This window comes from Triticum urartu, chromosome 2A (assembly GCF_056163025.1).
Source record: "Triticum urartu cultivar PI428250 chromosome 2A, HENAU_Tu73, whole genome shotgun sequence".
Taxonomy (NCBI): domain Eukaryota; kingdom Viridiplantae; phylum Streptophyta; class Magnoliopsida; order Poales; family Poaceae; genus Triticum; species Triticum urartu.
Genome location: NC_141874.1, coordinates 38,070,747 through 38,089,071, shown reverse-complemented (window position 1 = coordinate 38,089,071; position 18,325 = coordinate 38,070,747). Strand labels below are relative to the sequence as shown.

The 18,325-nt window shown below is 49.3% G+C and overlaps 1 protein-coding gene, 1 long non-coding RNA gene and 1 pseudogene across 2 annotated transcripts; 1 reads left to right on the top strand and 2 right to left on the bottom strand.

The window, feature by feature from the left end:
* Nucleotides 1–410: 410 nt before the first annotated feature.
* LOC147983382 (uncharacterized) lies at nucleotides 411–808 on the bottom strand. The gene is made up of 3 exons (XR_015614966.1): nucleotides 725–808; nucleotides 599–651; nucleotides 411–494 (listed from the first exon to the last, which is right to left on the bottom strand). It is a non-coding gene; the product is annotated as an uncharacterized LOC147983382 (long non-coding RNA).
* A 2,294-nt stretch (nucleotides 809–3,102) lies between these two features.
* On the bottom strand, nucleotides 3,103–4,542 carry LOC125524950 (uncharacterized; annotated as a pseudogene).
* Nucleotides 4,543–10,283: 5,741 nt separating this feature from the next.
* On the top strand, nucleotides 10,284–12,428 carry LOC125530992 (putative cystathionine gamma-synthase 2). Its single transcript, XM_048695393.2, has 5 exons — nucleotides 10,284–11,006; nucleotides 11,098–11,301; nucleotides 11,434–11,520; nucleotides 11,625–11,947; nucleotides 12,056–12,428. The coding sequence occupies exons 1-5, from the start codon at nucleotides 10,362–10,364 to the stop codon at nucleotides 12,177–12,179; spliced, it is 1,383 nt and encodes a 460-aa protein (XP_048551350.1). The 5' UTR covers nucleotides 10,284–10,361; the 3' UTR covers nucleotides 12,180–12,428.
* Nucleotides 12,429–18,325: the final 5,897 nt, after the last annotated feature.

Here is an 18,325-nt window from a genome sequence, read left to right as displayed (position 1 = left end):
TCAATATATGCAAGTTCGACAGTGAAAATAGTACTAAGCTTAGCAACGGCCTGCCCAATACCTACTTTCTACCCAGATGCGCAATTGCAAGGTTCAGCTGATTAAGATGCTCGAGTTTATCTGCAATGGTAGAGCATTATCTTTCTAATTCAGATTCAAAGCTAACAATCACAACAGAATATAACTATCACTATGGCAACTGTTACGAAGATGAATCCCTCCTTTCTCAAAGTCGATACGCAAGTTATTTGCTGCCTTCCCATATTCCTCTGGTAGGCAGGGCACCTTCACTCTCAGCGTTTAGTACCACGTTTTATAAAGTAGTATATGTGTTCAGGTACTGCAGAAAATCACAGAAAATGAATGTTACCGTTCTGGTTTGGTCATTTCACTCTGCTCTCTCCCTTTTCACAGATGCCATTTATGTTATAGACCTTACTAGAAGATGCTCATAATTCGTCATTGATGCCTTATCTGCTTCCTCCGTAAACTCCCTAGTTCACATACATATTTATATTCAGTAAAAGAAAACTGAAAACACTTTGCTGCAGAGCTTCCAAATTATTGCACAAGAAGCAAGCAGACGTCATCCAATCACCTATCTGAGTGCGTGTCCCTGCACAGCTCCGCCGAATCAATGACCGAGCAAACCTAGCCAATCATCAGCAAACCCACATCAAACTACACAGATTAAATAAAACGTAACCAAAGACGAGTAACTTACAGTGTTGGAGATCTCATCCATGGTGTGAACAATCTCAGCAGAGGGCGGCAGCTACCCAATGTGGACAACGAGCTTGTCCGACCTGCAAATTTAACCAAACAGTCATAGAAAATTTAGCAATGGATTGTTGTGGTGGGGTAGTGTTAGGGATCGAAGGGGGTTTTCCCCCTTACCGCTGGATGACCTCGTCGAGCGACGGAAGCCCTTTGCAGTGCGCAGCACATCGAAGCCGTACAGCCGCCGACCCGGCCGGGTCGAGCAGACCGTCGAGAGGCACGCGCACCTACCCGGCCACGCACCCGGCGCTGGCCAGCGCCCACACGAACGTGGTCTCCGGCGGTAACGACGCCATCGACACAACCAGTTCCAGCGCGCCCGCCCATGCCGCCGGGCCCCAGCACGGCCACCAACATCGCTCCTCGCCCCCCACCAGCAATGCCCCCACGAGCGGATGCATCAATCAAAGGAAGAACCAACACCTCCCCTTGTGGTCTCCCCCGCTGGTGGCTGCTCTCCTTCCTGACTACGGCTTCCAGCGGACGGCGCTCCGATGAAGAGTGCACCGACGAGGGCGTCTTGGGGGACGGCAGGGAGGGGAGAGAGGATGTCGCTTGGGGAGTTGGGGAGAGGCAGGGAGGGGTTGCGTGATTGATGGGTCTTTTTTTCTAGGTGGAGTGGTGAAAAAGGAAAGAGGAAGAGGGCTTATTAGGATTTGAGAAAGATAGACGTATTAGGAAAATTAGGATTTGGAATTGATTGTCATGAAACTAAATTTTATTGATTCGTAACGTGCTATCAGTTCCTGCCCGTTTATAACGTGTCTAGTTAGGAAACTTTGGAAATGTTAGGAAACTTTTTATTGTGAGGGTAAAAAAAATTAACGTGAGTAGATATGGTGGTGGGATGTGAGACGAAAATAAACCGGACTATTCAACCAACTCGTCCATCTCTACTCCTAATGTCTCAGTTGGTAGGTCGCGTTCCGGGTTTTATTTTCGTCCCACCTCACCCGGTCTTTTTTGGTACTTCTTTGGTACTTGCTCCCACCTCCCGCTCAGCCGAGACGGTTTATTTTCGTACTCCCTCCCACCTTCCAGGTAGTTCCCTCCACGCAAAAAATAGAACCAACCAATCTCTACTCCTAATGAAGCAGTTGGTAGCCTCGTACGGTTTATTTTCGTCCCACCTACCATGGTTTTATTTGGTACCTGCTCCCACCTCCCAATTTTGTCGGTTTTTTTTCGTCGGTTTTTTATTCGCCCCCCTCCCACTGGTCGGACAAACCCAACATTTATTTGGTAACACAATGAATTCACATATGGTGATTGATTTCTTCTTTGGTAACCCAACTAACGGATGGTAATCAATCTTCAAATATCAAAACCAAACATACAAGGCAACAATTAATTCATTTTTTTCTGACCGGTTATTTTTCGTCTCCCCTCCCACATACCTTTTCGCTTCACCGCCCACATAAACCCATCGGATTAGTTACCATATAAAAGAATTAATCACAACCAATCAAGCATTGATGGGATATTTCCTTACATTGATGTGATTTTCATTTCTTATCATGAATCATACACATCAAAAAAAGGTACAGCGTGCGAGTATCATGGGCACATGCCCTACAAATCCGAAAATGCCTATAAAAATTAAATCAGAATCTCTACTCCTAATGTCTCAGTTGGTAGGTCGCGTTCCGGGTTTTATTCTCGTCCCACCTCACCCGGTCTTTTTTGGTACTTCTTTGGTACTTGCTCCCACCTCCCGCTCAGCCGAGACGGTTTATTTTCGTACTCCCTCCCACCTTCCAGGTAGTTCCCTCCACGCAAAAAAAATCGAACCAACCAATCTCTACTCCTAATGAAGCAGTTGATAGCCTCGTACGGTTTATTTTCGTCCCACCTACCATGGTTTTATTTGGTACTTGCTCCCACCTCCCAATTTTGTCGGGTTTTTTTTCGTCGGTTTTTTATTCGCCCCCCTCCCACTGGTCGGACAAACCCAACGTTTATTTGGTAACACAATGAATTCACATATGGTGATTGATTCCTTCTTTGGTAACCCAACTAACGGATGGTAATCAATCTTCAAATATCAAAACCAAACATACAAGGCAACAATTAATTCATTTTTTTTCTGACCGGTTATTTTTTGTCTCCCCTCCCACATACCTTTTCGCTTCACCGCCCACATAAACCCATCGGATTAATTACCATATAAAAGAATTAATCACAATCAATCAAGCATTGATGGGATATTTCCTTACATTGATGTGATTTTCATTTCTTATCATGAATCATACACGTCAAAAAAGGTACAGCGTGCGAGTATCGTGGGCACATGCCCTACAAATCCGAAAATGCCTATAAAAATTAAATCAGAATCAATCAAGCATTGCTGGTATATTTTACTTGTTTTGATGGGATTTTTGTACACGGTACCATTAACTCGATCCTCCCACCGCTGCCCTCCTCACGAGCCTGGACGGCCGATCCTCTCGACGTCTACCCTCATGTGTCCTCGCGCCGCCATCATCTTCTTCTCTCCGATCTCCTTGACTAGGAGGACTCCTCTGTGCCCCAGGCCCTGGCCGATGCCGGCGACTCCTCGGTACTCCACCCGCGCCATCACATCCGACGCAGGCGAAACTCCAGCTGATGCCACGGGATCCACATCCTACGCTCGTCGGCCATCTTCCACTCCGGCTGCTGCGTGGTGCCGTCGCTGCGGGAGGCAACCTGGCAGGGGCAGACGTAGTCGTCCTCGTGCAGCCCGACCCATGCGTCTAGCTGGGCGGCGAAGTAGCCCCGGCCTCTGAAAGGCAGCATCCACTCCCCATGGCGCCTCCACTTGCAGCTCCTGGTGTCAACGGAGTACGTGTCGCAGACCGCCCTGCTCCACGAGGACACGAATATGATGCGCCCGTCCGGGTGCAGCGCGTAGGAGAAGATCATCTCGTCCTTGGTGAAGGGCGTCGGCATGCTTTTCCAGGACCATTAGGTGGGAAGCAGGTCGTCGTCTTCCGTCGTCGGTGGCTTCGCCATCGCCTCAAAGGACACAGGCCGCTCCATGAAGTGGAAGGTGAACGCGTACAGGCGTCGCCGGCGCCGGAGGTCAGGAAGGTGTTGGAGCCACAAAGTAGTGCGTCTCGAACGGGAGGGCCGACGGGCAGTCCGGCGGTGTCAGTGTCGTAGAAGAGGGTTCCGACGTGTATGTTGCTCGTGGAGATGATGTTGCTGCCCAGGGCTGCGAACTACATGGCACGGCCACGCTCAGGTGACACTAGCCGGAGGACAGGGGGCGCTGAGGTCGGGACTGTCAGCATCGATCTTGCGGATGGTGAAGCCCTTGTGCCAGTCATCTAGAACCAGATAGAGGCTCTCCTCCTTGTTGCCGCTGCGGTCGTGGTAGTAGTTGGGCTCATCCTCCTCGCCCTGCCTTCTTTGCTTAGACATCCCGCCCCCGACTGACCGAATTCTGAAGTATATACCAGAAAAACACGTACGCAGACGAAAACACTCGAATAGATTGGACGTAGCTGGCTAACCACGGTTGATGTAGTATCGATCTACTAGAAGCAACACGGATACGCGCAAGCAATTGATACACACGGGCATGCCTCGTGCCCGCTGATCTTTCTATTGGTCTCTGGGTGTACTGTTTATAGGGGTGCAGGGTAATACGTATATATAGCTATAGCTAGGACTTGCAACATAACCGATTCGGGACGGAACTACTGATCCTACTTGGTGATGGATTCCTGCACAAGCCGGACATGAGACGTGCTTTTTTTCTTGAGGGAAACGCCGCCGCCGCCGCCAGCGCGGAACCCTAGGGCAGGGCGCTAGGATCCCCAAAGCAGGACGGGCAGCGAGGAGCGGCGCAAGGAGGATGTGTCGGTCGTTCCCGCCACCAGCGCTAAACCCCAGGTATTTACGTTCCGTGTCCTCCCCGCACTCTACGCTGATACATCAGCGAGGAGCTGACGGTGGAAATGCTACTCCTCCCCGAACTCTATGATGCTTGATTCAATCTCGTGGAATGGAGCCATGACGGTGGGCAAGGCTATTGAGTTTGCTCCTAACGCCGGCTTGGGCGATGGGTGGGACGAATGCGAGCAGCGGCCAACGGCGGACATGGACTCAAGCCAGCACAGGTCCACGGCGGTAGAGGAGAGACACCACCCACCACCCATCGATGCAGTGAGGAGTGTGGTGTTCTACAGTATGGTAATTGGTAAAAGTTTTTGGTCCTATAATATCAGAGAGAGAGAGAGCATATTACATAAAAATAACGCTGAGAATTTAGATGCATTGTTTGTCACGGAGCTGTGACTGGCCAATTTACATGAAATTAATTCCCTTAGTTGTGGTGGCAAATATAATACACCTAATCCATATTGTTATGCACTAGCGTGTGTGTGTGTGAGATAGATGGATTATGGTGTCATACCCAATAAGATGGATATGTGCGTGTGTTAGAGAGAGAGAGGGAGGGGGGGAGAGGGAGAGAGACAGTGAAGAAGAGGGACGGAAAGAGTGTGTGTGTGAGGATTTGATGGTAAAAAAGGTCGCCAATGTCACTTGATATGTATGAGAATATTAAATGTAATATTAACATGATTAATATTAAACTCTTAAAGTTACGAAAATGTTACCCGTTGCAACGCACGGGCGTTCTTCTAGTTAGGAGTAGAGATAGAGATTATTATTATTATTAGAGATTAGAGATTAGAGTTTAGAGATTAGAGATTAGGGATTAGAGATTACAGATAGAGATTAGAGATTAGAGATTATTTGTTTCCTGAAAATCTATTATTTGTTTCCTAAAGCAAATTGCATTAATGAGAGAGATCCGTTGATTTGGCTAAGGTAGGAAAGAATCTATTATTTGTTTGCTAAAGCAAATTGCATTAATGGGAGAGATCCGTTGATTTGGCTAAGGTAGGAAAGAATCTATTATTTGTTTCCTAAAGAAAATTGCATTAATGAGAGAGATTTGTTGATTTGGCTAAGGTAGGCGGTTTTTGCGATTCGTGGCGGCTCAGTGTGAGGGGGAACGAGGTACCAAAAAAAACCATGGTAGGTGGGACGAAAAAAAACCTGGGAGGTGGGAGTTGTCCCTGGTTAACCTACGAAATTTCGTAGATTTTTTTAGGACGAAAATAAACCGTGGGAGATGGGACTAAAAAAAACCTGAAAGCGAGACTACCAACTGCTCCCTTAGAAGTAGAGATCATTTTGTTAACTTTGTAGCTATGGGTTGTGTATACGTCTTCATCTGTACACACTTGTATTGAGTCTCTAGCCCAATAATTAGTGCATATCTGTCGGGGACACCTAATAATTTGTGCTAAGCAAGTATAGTATTACCCATTCGGATTATTTTACTTACACTTGATGTCTTTTATGCTAGTTGACACCTTGGGGTGCAGGGAATGTGACCACCGGGGTTAACCGCCGGGCTGTAACAATTGGTCGCTACATAGTCAAACGAAACAAGTGTAGCAGATTGGCAATGTTCAATTATGCAATGCTACACACTACCTAATTTAATCGCTAAGACGTTCTTCAATAGTGTCCAAGAGCCATCCATCAAACTTGTAACACCAGGTGACAGCCGGAAATAGACGTATATATGGTGCATGCATGAACCTGGAGGCCTAACCACCGTAAGGTGAAGTCATGCCACTTTAAAGTCATTTTCATATTTTGCACACCTAGATTTACCAATTCAATGTCTTAAGTCGGAAATAGTGTGTAAACATGCCTGATGCACACTTATGCCTACTAGAACAATATGATTGATGTCTGCTTTTGAATAAATCAAGTTGCTTATACAATAGTAGAATTTAATTAGTATGTTGATTTTGCTTTTCAAATGACTGACAGGTGTATGCATGCACTAAGGCGCATCCATATGTTAAGCAAAGTGTATGTTGCGGAGGTGACAGTTATGGCGATCGGAGGGTGATTATGTGTGCTGGACGGGTCGATGGCAATGGAGAAAGATGTGTGTGTGATGGAAACTTTTCGTCTCTGGGCAAAGTTGCATCACCAGCGGGGTCTTGCCTTCTTTCACCATCGAGCAAGCTATATATCGGTCACCTTCTTCATTTTTCCATGGATGGCACACCTCCACAAGATACTGAAATCGAGGCCTCGGCCGACTGAACAGTAGACCTGCATGTGCAGCATGTGAAGCCCTCATCGGACAGTATAGGCTTGCATGTGCAGCATTGCATGCGATGCATGAATGCTGGTCAAGAACTGAAGCTGCTGATGTGCAAGCGTGCAAGTGGTTGCCGTCGAGGACTGGACAGCAACCAAGTGCCGAGGAAGCCATGCATGCATGCTCACGCGCTAATTTCAGGCTTGGATCCAGGCTGCTCAAGCTGGTGCCGTGCAGCGTGCAAGTGGCCAAATGAGATCGATATAGCCCACTGCTGGACTGGATGACTCCCAGCTGGTCCATCGGAAGACTTCATACAACAAGCCAAAATACTTTGCTTACAAGTAGTATTAGACCCGAAATACAGGGGTCCAGATTAAATAGTTAGTCGTGCAACAAGTGACCGGCCACACGTTAATTTGTCATTAGCGTATAACACCCTTGTCTTGCAATGGAAAAAATAGATATAGGAACATTATTTATTGAGGCGGCAGCCGAGCTGGTCCCTGCGGTTGGCATATCGATGACGAATGGCAGAAAGGAGACGATGGACCGGGCGCTGCCGGTGGTTCACCGGACTATGCTACAACTCTCGCGAAAGCGCTCTCTCCGTATGTAGTGGTGTTCATTGTAGTGTGTTGTGCGGAAGTGCATGATCATATCCAGACACAGTCGCTTGGAAATGATACCTCAGTTTTTATTCGACCAATGGGAACTGCTTCTAGCAATATAACTCAAACAAAGGGAAACCGCGGCAACCTCGTGTCTCCCCCGCGGGAGACCCAAGGGGGAACCCTAGCCGCCCTCCTCCCGCCTCCACCTCTCCTCCCCGCCGTCAACAGCGCCACCGGGCAAAGCTTGGTCAGTTGTCTGGCGGCGGAGCGTCTCTCCCCCTTGTCCATCGTGGTTGGCGCGGGGCAGCCAGATCGGGCGGGGCGCCGGACTAGCGTGGGGCCGGGCGGCGCGGTAGGCGGGTTTCTTGGCTACGTCGTGCGTGGCACGGCGGCGGCGGCGGCGGCCTGCTCGCAGCATGGTGACAGCTGCGTGGTGGGCAAGATCGATGGTCGCGGGCGCTGCCGGGTTTAGATCAGATCCAATCTGGGTCTTGGACTTGAACGCCGTCAGCCGCCGCGGAGTGGTGGTGGTTGTCGCTGACCACGCTGGATTGCTGGATTCGACGCCTGGAGATCTACGATGGATTCTTCTCGATCCTCGTTCATGGTTGGTTGAACCCCATGGCTCTCTCATCTCTGTAGGTTCTGGTTCGTGGTCCGTTGCCGGATCCGGAGACGACGGAGTTTTGGTGGTATAGGATGGGGACTGGAGGAAATTTTGATTGGTTTGTTCGATCCGGCGTCGGCGATGTCTCTCGGCGCTGTTACCCTCCGTGGAGGCGATGTCGAGGTCTCTCCTATCCACCACCGAACCCCTCCCGGACGAAAGTCCGGTGGCAGCGTCCTTTCCGTCGTACCCTCGATGGAGGCGCCGTCTTGGGAGGTTCTACTGTTCGGCGGAGAGATGATGTGGGTGATGGACCTTGGCTTCACCTTGAGTAAGACAAAGCCAAAACCGCTGGCAGTTTCCCTAATGGAAATCGACTGGAACAAACACGTCTTGTTTCACAAAAATAAAAGTGTGCAAAGGTACCTAGCACCAGTATCAGCTGAGTATATGCATACCTTGATTTCCATTTGATGTGACCCATTCTGTATAAAACGTATTGAGATTTGAGACCTCTCCTCCTCTGCCTTCCCCGCCTCCCGCGCCGCATCTACGCGGGTGCCGCCCCTCCCACCCCCCGCCAGCCACCGCGCCACTGCGGACATTCCATTGGCTCTGACGCAGTCCCTAACCACCAGGATTTGTGCCTCCTTGGCCCATCGACGGCGCACTACCGGTAGATCTGCGGCTACCACCGCCGGCGACTATGCCTTGCCATGGATTGGCCATGTATCGGACCGCACTGCCCCGGCAAAGCCTCCGCGCCACATAAAGGTATTGACTCCGCCTCTAGCAACTCGGATCTCTCCCGCCGGCGGTTCGCCGGCAAAGACACGCCCGCCATCGCCTGGGCTCGATGCTAGCCCAGTGGCTCGTCCGCTCACCGTTGCCAGTCGTAAAGTGAGATGACTGCCCGCGGTAGGTGGTGCGCCGAGTTTCTACCATGCTGGAACATCCCGGATGGGTGTTCTTCAAGTGCAAAAAAGATGAGGTACGTGCTTCTTTTGAGTCGGTTGTTCACCGGTCGCCAGCAGAATTTTGGTAGCTCAATGTTTGCTCAAATTTGTGTGTAGGATGGATGCAAATTTTGTATTGGGTAGAAGATTACATCGATCTATTGATAGTATGAAATTTGATAGATGTTCGTGCACTCATTGCTAGAATAGAGGCTAGAGATGAGACTAGATGTGAAGCAACGTCGAATTCTTCGAAATCAAAAAAGAAAGAAGTGTGCAAACTCGAGAAGGCAATAGAGATAATCAACAATGAAGACATAGAGAAAATATTAATCCAACTTGCGGAAGCAGTTATGAAAGTTGGGTATCTTTTAAAGTGTCTAATTGTGGTTTTTGTTTTCTTTGGCCTTGCTCTCATAGCGAAGAATTGATAAATTATGTACTCCAATGTATCAAAATGCCGTTGAATGCAATAAAGAAGCAAAGAAATGTGTTTTGATGGCCGAAAATGAAATGCAAATGGAAGTACTTTTTACTCCGTTATGTATAAGGGATCGGTTAGATCCAGAGAAAACATAGTGGAGTAAAGATACTCTTTTAAGGGTTTACTATGCCGGATACTACGCTATTTTAAGGGGATTGGTTAGAAATGCCCTAAGGGTTATATCCGAAAACCACCTCCAAAACCGTTTTCGATAACGGTGGTTTCATGCCTAGGTTTCCATTTGATGCGCCGCTGTTTCTTCCATGTAGATCCTACCGGACCGCTTTTGTTTTCTTCCATCAAATCTAGCGAGGCATTCGCCAAAGCCCAACCAGACCCGGCTTTGTTTAATGATGAGGTCTTGTCCAATCCAACGCAGCATCGATCACAGTACGGCGTTGTAGATGTAAACACGCAGATTTGACCTAAGACTTCCCTTAGATTCGTCGTGGCCCAGGTCTACTGGCACGTTGCAGCTAACTAATCACATGCCTTATTTAGTAGTAGTAGATTAATCATGGATCCACTTGTACATCTTAATTACCACGCGGCTTAATTACACGCCTGCGTGACTGAGCACTGATGCCACATGTGGCATGTGGTAGTGGGACGATATTATATGTAGACTGACACGTAGATATGAATCGACGCGCACAGAGCCAGACTGATCGATCGGCAGTATAAATTACCACCATCGTATACACAGATAGCAAGAACACAAACGAGCAGCTGCTAGCTCTGGCTAATCTCTTCGATTCCACCTGTTTTCACTCCTCTTCGTCGACCCCACAAATTACTAATGGCGCGGTCATCTTCTCCTCTCGTCAACAAGGCTTCGCCCATCGAGCAGCGCCGCCTGCTCCGCGCTCGACGTTCATCAAAGCGTGTCACCGCTTTGAGCCCGGAGGCGCTCCTTGATGCCACCCTCCCTGGCGCCGAGCAACCTGTGCCGGTGGTGCAGCAGGATGCCGCCACGGCTCCGAAGCGAGATGCTACTCTCTCAGATGAGACCCTGGCGGTTCACGCCGGGGAGAAGATGGGGAAGAACGGCGCCATGGACACTGACTCGATCGCGACACCTATTGTGAGCGGCACGACGCACTGGTTCAAGAGCTCGGGCGACCTCATCGCGTTCAAGGAAGGCCGGCGCCACAGCTTCGAGTACGGCCGCTACGGCAACCCCACTGTGAAGGTCCTAGAGGACAAGATCAGTGCACTGGAGAGGGCCGAGTCGACGCTTGTCACGTCCTCGGGAATGAACGCCATCGTTGCCACGCTGCTTGCGCTCGTACTGCCCGGTGCCGGCCACGTGGTGACCACGACTGAGTGCTACAGCGAGGCACGCGCCTTCATCCGCGACAAGCTCTCCAAGATGGGCATCAAGGTGACATTCATCGAGCTGAACGACATGGACACGCTCAAGGCCGTTCTTGACCATGGCGACGTAAGTTAATTTCCATAACACATATATAATCAAGGGATCTATGAATGTATGTTGGTCGTTACTGACTCTGAGATGCTTGGCTATGATGCAGGTGACACTCTTCTACACTGACTGTCCGACGAACCCCCACCTCAAGTGCATCGACATTAAGCTCGTCGCGGAGCTGTGTCACCGCAAAGGGGCTCTAGTGTGCATCGACAGCACCCTCGCCTCGCCCATCAATCAGAAGCCGCTCACCCTCGGGGCTGACATCGTCGTGCACTCTGCCACAAAGTACATTGCCGGCCATCACGACGTGAGTAGCTACCCTAGATCAGATGTATTTTCGTAGATCATACAATTACACTGCCATTTTGCTCCTTTACTTCCATGATCACTAGTAGTGTCAATGTAGTTTAAGACTTCTCATCGTGTCATTCCATTTCAGGTCATTGCAGGATGCATCAGTGGCTCGGATGCGCTCATCTCTAGGATCCGTGCGTGGCATCACGACCTCGGCGGCGCCATTAGTCCGGTATGTAGTATATATTAACTGTAGTACATATGTTAGCACTCATTCTTATTCAAGAAAACTAGATTTTAAAGCTTACCACTTGCACTGCAACTGAATTACTGCAGGACGCAGCCTACATGATCATACGCGGCCTCAAGACGATGGTGCTTCGCGTGGAAACACAAAACAGCACTGCATTGCGCATGGCGCGCTTGCTCGAGAACCATCCCAAGATTGAGCGGGTGTACTACCCTGGACTCATCAGCAGCCCATGGCACCACATCGCCAACAGCCAGATGACCGGTTGCGGTGGCGTCATCAGCTTCAAGGTGGCGTCAGACCTGCACGGCGTCATGAGGTTCATCGACGCATTGGAGATACCCTTCATTGCAACCTCTCTTGGCGGGTGTGAGAGCCTCGTGCAACAGCCGGCGGTCATGTCCTTCTGGTATGTGGCGCTCTAGGGTTTCTCTCGTTTGCAACTTAGAGGACGATTCACTATATATATTTATGGTCGACATTTTGACTTATATTGCATGGATTGTGTATTTATCAGGGGGGAGAATGATGAGGAGAAGGCCAAGAATGGGATCAAGGACAACTTGGTGAGGTTTAGCTTCGGGGTTGAGAAGTTTGAGGATCTCAGGGATGACATTCTCCAAGCCCTAGAGAAGATTTAGGATTATTCTTGATCCTAATTAATAGTGTAACAATTTTGACAAGCTAGCTTTATAGAAACCCTTTTTGTGCATATGGTAGGTAGTCAATTTGTGCTGAAATCCTAAGCAATGGTAATTAGTATGTATTCTTTTATTTCTTGAATGAAAAACATCAAATTTGATGATAAGAAATATGTGCTTCGGGGTGGCGGGGCCATATGTAATTGAAAGAAGTTCAGATAGTACAAAACGTTCCATCCTGATTCACTATTACAGCCATGTCAATCACTTTTATACAGGTAAAAAAAACATTGTTTCCCACAGTGTGGGCTAATTAACGAAAAAGGGTTGCCCCCCCCCCCCCCCCCCCCCCCCGCTTTGTATTCCAAAACAACCAACACCGAGTACAAAGATTGCTATGGCGAGCAACACAACCAGCCAAAAGAAAAGGAAGAAGAAACAAATGCCAACCACGACAGCTCAGCAAAGCGCGGATGACCCGCCACCACGGCGCCCACCGGATACAAACCACCACAGACCGAGGCTCCGAATCGCCGCTTACCAAGCAGCACCTCCAAGAAGGGATGCGACGCTGACGACGTTGCTGCCCGAACGAGTCCTAGGGTTTCCCCTGGCACGCGGAAGGGGGTGGTGGATGGATACCTCCGACACGCTCCAGGAAGGAATGGTGGCACCCGCAGGTGTCACCGCATAGGGGCCAAACCCGGCAAGGATTTCTCCCGCACTCCAAACCCAACCGCCCAACCGGACGGAGCCGACCCGCCAAACCGCTGCCCACCACCATGCGCCAATGCAGTTGCGCCGCCACCCACACCGCCTCACTACGAACACCACCACGAGGCCAAGAGGACTGAAGAGAAGCGCACCATGACGGGAGCGGCAACCCCGAAGCCGAGCGGGAGGGAACCACGTCCACCGCCGTCGTGCGGGAGGCCCGTGCCTATGGCACCGTTGCGGTCGCCGTCCGGACGCGGCAGCGGGGCATGCCGGGCCACCCCTGGCCCAGCCAGGCCCGAAGCGGGCCCGTTAAGCCCCGCCGGCCATGATGCAGCAGTCCAGCGTTGGCGCCGCTCGTCGCGTCTCCCCCGCCTCCCAGAAGCCACGCCAGAGACCATCCCCATCGCCGGCCCGCCCAGGCCCAGATGGGGCCCGAAGGGCAGATCACGCCGCCACGCCAGACCACCGCCGCCTAAGTGCACCCCCCGGTGCAGCTTCGCCCGCGCCAAAGAGCGACCAGGAGGGGAAGGGCACCGAGGCCGCCGCCACCAGCAGCCCCGGGGCCAAGCCAGCCGCGGGCGCCAACGCAGGCGGCGGGAAAGAAGGAGGGAGGGAGGGCCTGGAGGGAGGAGGGAGGTCGCGCGGCCGGTCACCCGCGGGGGGGGGGGGGGGGGGCGTGGTCGCGAGGGGTAGGTTTTTTTTGTGTGTGGGCTAATTTCGGTAGATCCCTCTGTAGGGTATCCCGCCATGGTCAATACTCCCTCTGTTCCTTGATATAAGGTGTATAGATTTTCGAGAAAAAGTCCGAAATATAAGGTGTATTGCGTTGCACCACTCGTCTGGATAATGTTTTTAGGGATTTGACTGCATTTCCTTATATTAGGCAAGCTCCTCTATTTTCTCATGTCAATTAGTCAGGTGTAATCTCGTCCAAAACTTGGGAAATTTTCCCTCCACATGCGTTCTTTAATTTCCGTGCCAAAAACTATACACCATATATTAAGGAACGGAGGGAGTAGGTCGGAGGGGGAACATGAGACATGTTTATCCAGGTTCGGGCCCTCATTGCGAGGAAAAACGTACTCATGCTCATGTATATTGTGATTGTTGTGGCAGAACTCAGAGATTGTAATTGTGTCTATCAACTAGCTCGGCCCTAGCTTATACTATGGACCGTAGGGTTACACGACCTAGTCGGTTGCGTCGGTGGAGGGGAGTCATGCATCGCTCTGGCTTCCTTGTCTTGGATAACAAGGCTTTCACAGACTTCCTTCTACAGGACTCTTGGACCGGCATGATGTCCTGGCGCGGAAATCGATCTAGGAGGCCTCGGACCAGCCTACTTGGACCAGAAATTATAAGGTGAGGTACCCTAGGCTATAACACCATAAGTAGCCCTTGGACCGGACTTCAAGCTGGCAGACTCCTGATCGGCACCTATCTACAACACTACCTTCTCGCTTGCTGAAGCTCCCTTAACAACAACTGTTCATCGTCGATCTCCTATAGCCGGACTGCCCCCTAATAAGTCGGATGAACCACTCCAGTCTTGACTTTTCGATGAAGATAGCTAACATGAACATTGATTTTTGGGCAACTTCCATGTGTCGTATTCTCGCGTAATACTAGTTAAATTGCTGGACCCAGTTTTCTCTTAATCAAATCAGGCTGGTTTCTTCACCTAGTCAAGCCGGCCCATGTGAACCCCCTCACAACCAGTCAAAATGACATGTGGAGGCCCCACCTAGGACACATCCCATCTCACTGCGGTGTGTGCCTTGATCTCCTCGAGAATTAACGACAACCCCTCGATCCTCGTGCACTTTAAGAGGCATTAGTGGGGCTGTGAAGGGATTGCCTGCCACTTGGAGGGGCTTTGATGCTGCCGTTCCTCCTTCCATTCGCCTACGAAGAGGGGACGAACAGAGGAAAGCCTTTATGTGCCTGCCCCTTTTGCTCTTCTTCTTGCTCGCGCACCTACTCCATTGCTATTATAGCTCCACTACTCTGCTGCACCGCTGCACCATGGCTCCCAAGCCCTAGCATCCGATGAGGGACGACAAGATCGTCGGAACGGGAAAAGGACCACCACTGCCAAGGCCAAGGGGAAGGTGTCGTTATCTTCTACATTGACCAAGGGCAAATAGATGCCATACACCATCACTGGCACTATGTTGATGCATCTTGTCGACACCGGCTTCCTCTTGCAACCTACCGTCGCTATTCCCTATTCACTGGTGAATGGCGGACAGTTGTGTCTTCGCAGAGAACGTGCCCAAGTCGTAGGAATTATGAATGAGTTGGCTTCACCCCTTTCTTCCTCTGCGGTCTTAGTTACCCAATCCATCTCTTTTACTATAGTATTCTCCAATTGTTATGCCTGCAAATGCACCACCTCACTCCCAACTCTAGCTTGCACATCGTGTGCTTTATTAATCTCTGTGAGTGCTTCCTCAACATCGAGCCTAACTTTGACATGTGGAGGAAGTAGTTCCAAGTTAAACTCCAGACCAAAGTGAACGAGACTTGTGAGTGTGGAGGGGCTGTCATATGTAAGCAGTCCGGATCCGGGCACTGTGAAAGTAGCATTTTTGGGGATCATCTGGTCCGCCACTGAGGCAATGTTGCTGTCAAAGTAGCCAAAAATGTGCCTGTTGCATGATCATTTAGATGCCATCCCCACAGGTGAAGCCACTACGCCACGAGATGAAGAAGACACCCCATCCCGCACACCTTCCCAATCTCCGCCAATGTATGGGCAAGCGCCCGGGAACCGCCGTCTGGTCACTATAATTGTCACCTATTGAATCTATGCTTAGGTCTAGACGTCTAGATGTGCATTGGTGTATGCATGTTAATTGTCGATAATTTGAAAAATAGTCAACATACACGGACCGGATGAACTAGCTAATTAAATTCTAACGAAAAAGCAACTCGATTAACCAAGTAGCAGACACCAGTCATATTATTCTGATAGACATATGCATAATGCGTGTTTGAACTCTATTTCCATCTTCAAATGTTGAATCGGTAAATCTGACTGCACAGATTTTTGCAAAGAAAAATTTAAAGCGTGTGGCATGACTCCACCTTGGGTGGTTAAGCCTCAAGGTTCATGCATGCGCATACATGCTTGTTTCTGGCGTGTTGCCGAGTTTGATGTGTGACTCTTGGACCCTATCAAAGAACGTGTTAGTGATTAAATTAGTTAACGTGTACGGACTGCACAAATCTAATATTCTCAATTTGCTAAACTTGTACTGTTGGCTTGACTATGCAGCGACCAATTGTTCTGGCCGGCTGGCGGCTAGGTGGTTACATTCCCTGCACCATAAAGTGTCAACAAACGTAAAAGACATCAACTGTAGGTAAAATAATCCAAATGGCTAATACAATAGTTGGTTAGTAAGAATTATTGGGTGGCCCTCACAGATCTAATAACTAAAGCCTAGTGTGTACAATGAAAACGTACACATGGACCGTAGCTCAAATGATAATCAAACCTTGAGAGTTCGCTACCTGCTTTGACATTTCATATGTGATGCACCTCTTTTTGTATCGTACGCACTAGTAGGTACTACCGTACTAGGTAGTTCATTACTAGGTAGTTCATTGGATTGGGTTAATATTTGATGCCATCTGCTCCTATTATCAATATTTTATTTTACTTAACAAGCTATAGGAAACGACGGGCCTTTCCTCGCAGCTCCATGGTAGAGAATATTCCAAACCCAAACCAGAATAACAAGACAATAGATGAATAAGGTACCACTATCATCAAACGCGTGACATTGATGGTCCGGAGAAAATTATCAAATGTCGTGGCATGGTGAAGTTTTCAAAGCACGGGAAACATATTCTTTTGAGGATGAAATCAAAGCTAGAGGCAGATAGATCCCTAGATAGCTAAGAGCAGCGTCTACACGACATCAAATCCGGGCACTCAAACGCCTATGGACGCGTCCACAGACAGTAATCAGTCACATCTTAAAATATGTCCACTGCATCCAAGTACCTAAAACGTGATACGTCAAATCCACACAAACTTGTAGAATTAATCCGAGATGCTTGGTCGATCATCCGAGGACCAAGCAATCTTACGAACACGACATCAAGATTTGTTAACAAGTTTCACCATCATGGCTACATCCCCGGGTCTGACTATAAGCGCTTCTCCCCGTGACACCGTCACAAATACTGCACACCGGCCACCCAGGCGCCGGCAGTGGCGGAGCTGGTACCCGGCGACCCGGGGCAGCTGCCCGGGCTCCTAGCCCAGCAGCACTTGATAGTGACTAATAAACCACGTCCTAATTAGCAGAGTTTGGCGTTATTTGCCCGGGCAAAAAGTTCCTAGGTGGCCAAGCCTTGCACCGTAGTCCGAACGTAGAGGCCTAGGCCCATTTAATTAATACATTTACGGAGTACGTTGTACCTAGCCTAGCCCAATGCTCGTGGCTCTACGCCCGCACGTCTGCACGTAAAGGCTTAGAAAAATCACCAGGGGCTAGCGAAACCCTTGACGCCTTCTCGCCTCCTGCTCCTCCGGCCGCGATCGACCGCGACGGTTCAGTTCGTTCGACAGCAGTGGCAGATCGCCGGGCAATCCACGGCGCCTCCTCCTAGCAGTTTGTGGCTTGTCTTCCAATGTCTAATTAGGAGAGGAATTGAGGTGAGTTTAGGGCTTAGTCTTGTGCAGCTGCAGGCACACGCATGAGTAATTTGGGGATTCTAATTTTGGCATGTAATTTGCAGCGACATGTGTAATTAAAGATTCTATCACCCCGAGCAGGTTGATTGAAGGATTGTCACCTTTGTTGTCGACACATCTAACCTGACCATTGTTAGTTAGTTCATTCAATCATTCCAAATCATCCAACTTTAATCTTATGTTATTAATTTCAGATATGAGGAGGTTTTTGGTTCCTAGAGCAAGTATTGAGAATGCAAGTGCTATGCAGCCGGAATCAGAACAAGACCCTCCTATTCATGTTGCTAACAATAGTGAGTTTAATTAATCCGGACCAAATTCAATCTGATCCCGCACTGAGAAAACAAATTGCTGAATATGCGCCACAAATTCAAGACCAAGTTAAGAGGGCATACATATTAAAGGGTCGAACCAAACCAGTATTAGAATTTCGCCGAACGGATTCAAGAGCATTTTCTAAGTCATTGTATGAAAAGTATAACTGGATAGAATATAGCGAGTCCGAGGATGCAGCTTTTTATTTCTATTGTTTCTTGTTCAAGCAACCTGGAAGGGCTGAACACTTTGGGTTTGAAGTCTTACCTGAGCATGTAGGTGGTCTGAATAGTGGTCACAACAATTGTGTTCGGCATTATGATGATTTATTAGCTGAAACATGGTAGTAGGATTAAGAAAATGAACTATGGGCCAGGATGACTCTGAGCAAAGACAAAAAGTC

Excerpts from the sequence above, each read along its gene's own strand:
- LOC125530992 (XM_048695393.2), top strand. The coding sequence starts at position 10,362 with ATGGCGCGGTCATCTTCTCCTCTCGTCAACAAGGCTTCGCCCATCGAG. Across the intron at positions 11,007-11,097 it reads CCGTTCTTGACCATGGCGAC|GTGACACTCTTCTACACTGA; the intron begins GTAAGTTAATTT and ends GCTATGATGCAG. Across the intron at positions 11,948-12,055 it reads CCGGCGGTCATGTCCTTCTG|GGGGGAGAATGATGAGGAGA; the intron begins GTATGTGGCGCT and ends TGTATTTATCAG.